Consider the following 5470-nt stretch of genomic DNA (forward strand, 5'->3'; position numbering starts at 1 on the left):
GGTTTCGGCTCTCTCCTGCTCACGCCTCCCCCAGCCGATCACGGGAGCAGAGCTGCTCCTCATTTTGGTCAGGATAAATAATATCCTCATCTGGCCCGCTCTCCCCTCTGCGTCTTAATAAAAGCCCGTGCTGGTGCCAAATGAGATGCACGTGTGGAGCGCTGAGTGCCAGCCCCTCTGAAGGCAGCGATTGCAACGACGCTGAGGACGCCTCTGAGTTCATTCTTTAGAGTCACGGCTCAGAAGCCGCCTTTAATAACCAATGCTTCAAGAGCAGTCACCCAAATAAATTAATGGAACAGTTTAGAGGAGCACCAGGAGGCATCTCGCCAAGACATACGCGCTTTTTTATCAGTGGAATTGGCAAGAAAGTAACTTTCAGGCTTAAGATTTTCAATTCCAGCCTGTATGAAAAAATAAATTGATTTTCACCAACTGAAGATACTTACTTTGAGGATTTAGCGTTTCTGTACAAGGGAATATATATGTACACACTCTCACATCCGTACTCCAGGCTGCACATTAAAGCCGTTCAGAGAGACAGCCTCCTCTGCAAGACGTGAAGGATTTCTGGTGTGATTTATAATGAACGCTAGATGCTGTTCCTAAATTAATTGATCTGTGTTTATTCCTGTAACTCGATCTGCATTGCCAGGGAATAAATAGCTTCTCAAAAGTTCTTTTCATGAAGTCATAATCTGCCAATACAGGCGGTAAATCTCTCTCCCGTTTGCTCTAGCTCAGCCACACGGGCAAAAACCTTTGTGGGAGCGAGATCGCTGGCCATGGGTCTGCCCCGGGGTTGCGCTTTGGCTGGGTCCAGCTGGGAACTCCTGCAGCGGCTTTGGGGAGCTCTGCGTGAACCCCCTGTCAGGCTGGCCACGGCAGAACACCGCTCAGCGCTTCGGGAACAGCGTACAAGGCGTTTGCCTTCCTCTTCCTCCCGTTTGCCATTGCTCCATCAGCTCAGCTCCGGGATCGTGCTCTCTCCTGTGGCCTAGGGTCAGGCTCCCAGGTGCTGGCAGCGCTGCGGAGGATCCGGTGAAGGACAGCGATGGCCTTTTGAGGAGCAGGTTCAGGCTCTCCCATAATTCTCTCTACCCGAAGGACAAGAGAACGTGGCAGTGCACATGAGCACGCTCACTGCTCTGGTGATTGAAACACTCGTCAGAAGGGACAGCCCAGAGAATTCATCTCCAGACAACAATAATAATAAAAAAGAAAAGGAAAATACACCGGATCAGTGAATGCTGCCAAATGCCCATTAGAAGCCTGAAGGATGATTCTGATGAATCTGGAACCATAAATATACTGTGTCCTTGATGATTTTTAAAACAGGCAGTTCTTTTATTCCCGTGTAAAACTCTTATTGGAAGGAGTAGCTAAAATGCAGCGGTACAAGTCTGTCTGTCCCTGATAGCTGTCCTGGGTTGCTATTGCCTTTGGAAGGTAACGCACCGCTCTGGCCGTGCCAAAGCCTAAACTGCACGCACCAGCTCTGCTGCAGCCACAGACCAACCAGCGGCAACTTGCTATTCCACGGAACATTTTCATTTCCCAGAACTAATTAAGGCTCAAACCTAACCAAACCCTCCACGCTTCTTCACCAGCCTGTGTTCCTGCCTGTCAGAGCAATCACCAGGATTCGCACGGTGTGGCGGCTCCTTAACCACGTCCCAGCCAAGAAGCATTGCAGAAGCATGTTTCTGTTTCTTGTTATTAAAATTCAGCACGTTGGCCTCCGTTAATGGCTCTTGGCAGTCAAAGTGCTGACGGGCCAGTCTGGCTGCCTTTACACTGTGCCTATTCACGGTACTGCAGGAGCTCCGACACAACCTGCTCTTAGAGCACCAGCTCGATCACGCATCGCCCCGTACGTTTCCTCTGAACTGGGGTGTCCAGAGGGAAAGGGATGGACATTCCCAGCACTCTGGCAGCAGTGGTGTGGGGGAAGACAGCTCCCTTTCTGCTGCACAGGCCCTGACCTCCCAGTGCTGCCAGCCCCACTGGCAGGGCATCGGGCCCGTCGAGCGCTGTGGTGCTGGACCTCAAGCGGTGCCGCCGGGCTGGGAGCCGGCACTGCCTGGAGGTAACTCCAGACCTGTCCCTGAAAGACACCCTGTTGAGTTCACCCCTCCAAGCCAGGGTGACCATTCCTCAGGTTAATCACCCCTCGTCTCTCCCTTTCTTCTCTGCCTTGTTCTTTATGTCTCTTTTTACAGACCAGCTGTGGCCTTCAGAGTCTTTTTAAGTCTCTCAGTTTCTTTCCATTTTTGAGGCAAATGTGAATGAAATATGAATGCTCTTAGCACCCTCCTTGGCAGTGTTGGCTAACTTCTGAAATTAATTATGCTTTAAAGAGAAGAAATTAATGTAATTTGATTCTGGTGCACTGGTGGCGTTACCTTGCACTGGGTTTCAGAGGTTGATAAAACTTGACTATATTAATATAAATATCTGAAGGTCAAGAAAGATGTTTAAGCTGTAAGAAATGCTGGTCAGAGAGGGCACTTGGCAATATCTGTCTTTCAGCTTTAGGTTTCATTTGTTCTCTTCTCTGTCCCAGCTCAGCTCCGAGGACTCTGTGGAGCTGTTCTTCCAGGGACAAGGAAGGAGCTGCAGTGGGTGAGATGCAGAAATAGGGAGGATACTTTAGTGAATGGAAGATTTTTCTGTAGGGCTTTCATATAAGATAGACCTGTGCTGTTGTGCCTAACAGATGCTTTGTTTTAGGGTATCTGAGCCAATACTGGGTGCAGTCTCCAAAGCTGTGAAATCAATATAATTTTGTAATTGTGACTTGAATGAGCAATGGGGAGAGGGGGATTTAGCCGTGGTGTGAATCTAACTGAGCTAAACCGGCCAAGTCTTGGCAAGGACGCGAGACTGAAACAACCTGCTCATAAGAAGCAGCGGTGGTGGCTTAGGAGGCTTTTGTCTGGTTCTTTGTTCTCACTCCCATTGGCCCAAGAGTGTTGCATCTCTGCCTGGAAGGCAGAGAGCCTCTGCCTGGTCTCACCTTGAAGAAGGTCATAGTAGCTCCATCCTTCACTGCCCCGTACTCTATTTTTGTCTGCTTTGCCAAGTCATCTGCCGAGTCAATGGGGGATTCCATCCTCTCCACTGTCAGGAAGGCGGCAAGGTTGGCCGTGTAGGACGAGATGATAATTAGGGTGAAGAACCACCATATGCCACCAATGATCCGTGTAGACAGAGCTTTGGGCATCAGCTCAGAGCCTGGAGTGGGAGTGGGGGAAGGAAAAGGAGGGGAGAGGGAACAAAGAGAAAGGACCTGGGTTATGCGTACAGACGACCATTATATACGTACGTACACATAGAAGGGGTTAGGTTTCACTGTCAGAGTGGTAACAGGTACACAGTTAAAGCCAATTGGTTTTGAGGCAAGTTACCCCGACATCTTGCACACAAGGAAATCAGTGGGGTTTGTGCATCATTTGCAGAAACCCCCTCTCCCTTTATGGCTGACCTTGGGTACAGCACCCAATTTACAGGAACCGTTCAGCTGAAGTAATTAACTCGGCTGCTTTCATGAGATTTAAATAGCAAGCTATTTATGAACTTTTATGAGTGTTTTGTTCTGCCATTTAAAAGTGCTTTGCTTTTATAGGGATTCTTTTCAAAGGACTCACTCTAGGGAGTGTGTTCAAATACACAAGGCTTAAAAAAATCAAACGGCGAGAGAAAGGAACTATCGGGGTCCGGTGCTTTGAATACCAGTTAAAGTAGGGAAACAGGAGATGCTGCAGCACAAAAGGTGTAACAGGTCTGGAATGACTTTTCCTGAGCAGACATGAAGGACTAAATGGGTTGTGCTATTTCTGTAATGGCCCAAGGTACCTTTTAAAGCCAGGAAGGAGCGTTGGATTTGAAAGACCTGTTCAGAGATGTATCCAGTCTGCAATCTGCACCAGAGACGGGGCTCTGCAAAGCAGTTTTAAGCAGTACGACATCAAAGCCGAGCACGGAGTGTGGCTTTTCTCCTGTCTGAGTGCAGCAAGGCGGCACCAGGAAGCAGAGGAGCTCTGGATGTTGGGGGCTGCATCGGTTCCTCTCCAGATCCTGCCTCTTTGCCGTTCTGTCTCTTGCCCTTTGATGCATCAGGCGCCGTGACATCAGTCTGGCTTTGAAATACTTTTCTTCTTAGATGTGGAACAGAGTTAAAAAGAATGCGGCTTGTTTCATTTATCAGCATCTGATAAGAGGATGATTCATCCTGCTAAACCGGCTTGCTGGGAACTGTCACCCTCCGTCAGGGCAGCCCAGATCGGGAAGAATCTCTGAAGAATCTCTGAATCTCTGTTCCACGCGGCAGCAGGAGGAGCAGGGAGCAGCGGCGGTGCTGCGCATGCCACTGAGCCCAGGCTGTGGTCCTTTTCTCTCTGGGTGTAACTACTGATACGCAGTAAATTAAAGTGTGACAAATATTTGACATTTTCCACTTATTTCTATTCCTGGATTTTCTGCAATTAGATCACAGCTGAATTTTGTTCCTTTTGGGAGCTGCTCACAGGCTCCCTCTGCTCTCTTCCAAAGAGACGTACTCGAGTCGTTCCATCTCTAGAAATGCTGTTTGCTCTGTTCCATGCACATGTACCAGTGTAATCCTACCCACATCCCATTTCTGAGGTCCCTGTCACGCTGATGTTTTACACGGGGAGCACTGAGAGCGTTCTGTCTCGCCTGCAGTGGCCGCGGGGCAGAGCTCCTCAGCATCCCCTCTGCCCCCCGCAGCCTTTGCCCAGCACTAGTGGGAGTTTCAGGTATCTCACAACAACCAGATGAGGATGCTAAGAGAGCCAGACCGAGGACAAGGCGTCGTGTCTTCTGTAAGAGTGAGTTTAAAACAGAGCCAGCCAGGATGGAGATCCTGAAATTGGTCCAGTCTCTTGAATGAACAGAGGGAAGAAATTACAGACTGTGGGGTGCTGCTGCACCCTGGGGTGCAGGGAGTGTTCCTGCTCAGGGCACGGAGGGAGGGCGGGTGCTGCTCTGGTGCAGCAGCAGCAGCAGCACATGTGCGAACCCTCACTGTGGGTGCTGCGGGGCTGTGGGGCACGTCTCCCTCGGGAGCAGCAGGCACTGAGCAGGTGCCGGGAGGTGCTGGAGGGAGGAGAGCAGCCTCCCATCTCCCACACCTCACTGCCTCGCAATGGGGAGCCAGGAGCCGGTGCCAATGAGCACTTCTGTGACTGTTTGGATGTTCTATCACTTTATTTTCCTGTCACAAACAACATAAATTTTTAATTTAAAAAGCCAGGACAAAAGGCCTGTGCTGGAGGACTGGCAGGAGGGTGTGTGGGCAGGGAGGTGCCACCGTACCTTGCTGCATCAGCGCTCCCATCCCAAACCAGAAGCTGTTCAATAGGGTGAAGTTATTCTCCACGACGTCTGATCCTGGGTTACAGGGATGAGCATCGTACCACTCGTATGGGCTGAACCTGTGGCAGCA

At 50.1% G+C, this 5470-nt stretch overlaps 1 protein-coding gene across 1 annotated transcript in view; it reads right to left on the reverse strand.

Moving 5' to 3' along the window:
* LOC104493306 (glutamate receptor ionotropic, kainate 3-like) overlaps positions 1–5470 on the reverse strand; it is a gene marked incomplete at its 5' end in the record, with an annotated part of 26235 nt that overhangs the window by 5520 nt on the left and 15245 nt on the right. The window contains 2 exons of the mRNA XM_010135963.1: positions 3020–3237; positions 5341–5459. Coding sequence (XP_010134265.1) covers positions 3020–3237; positions 5341–5459 — 337 coding nt within the window. The remainder of the gene's footprint in view (positions 1–3019; positions 3238–5340; positions 5460–5470) is intronic.

This window comes from Buceros rhinoceros, unplaced genomic scaffold (assembly GCF_000710305.1).
Source record: "Buceros rhinoceros silvestris isolate BGI_N320 unplaced genomic scaffold, ASM71030v1 scaffold1840, whole genome shotgun sequence".
In the NCBI taxonomy this organism is placed as follows: Eukaryota; Metazoa; Chordata; class Aves; order Bucerotiformes; family Bucerotidae; genus Buceros; species Buceros rhinoceros.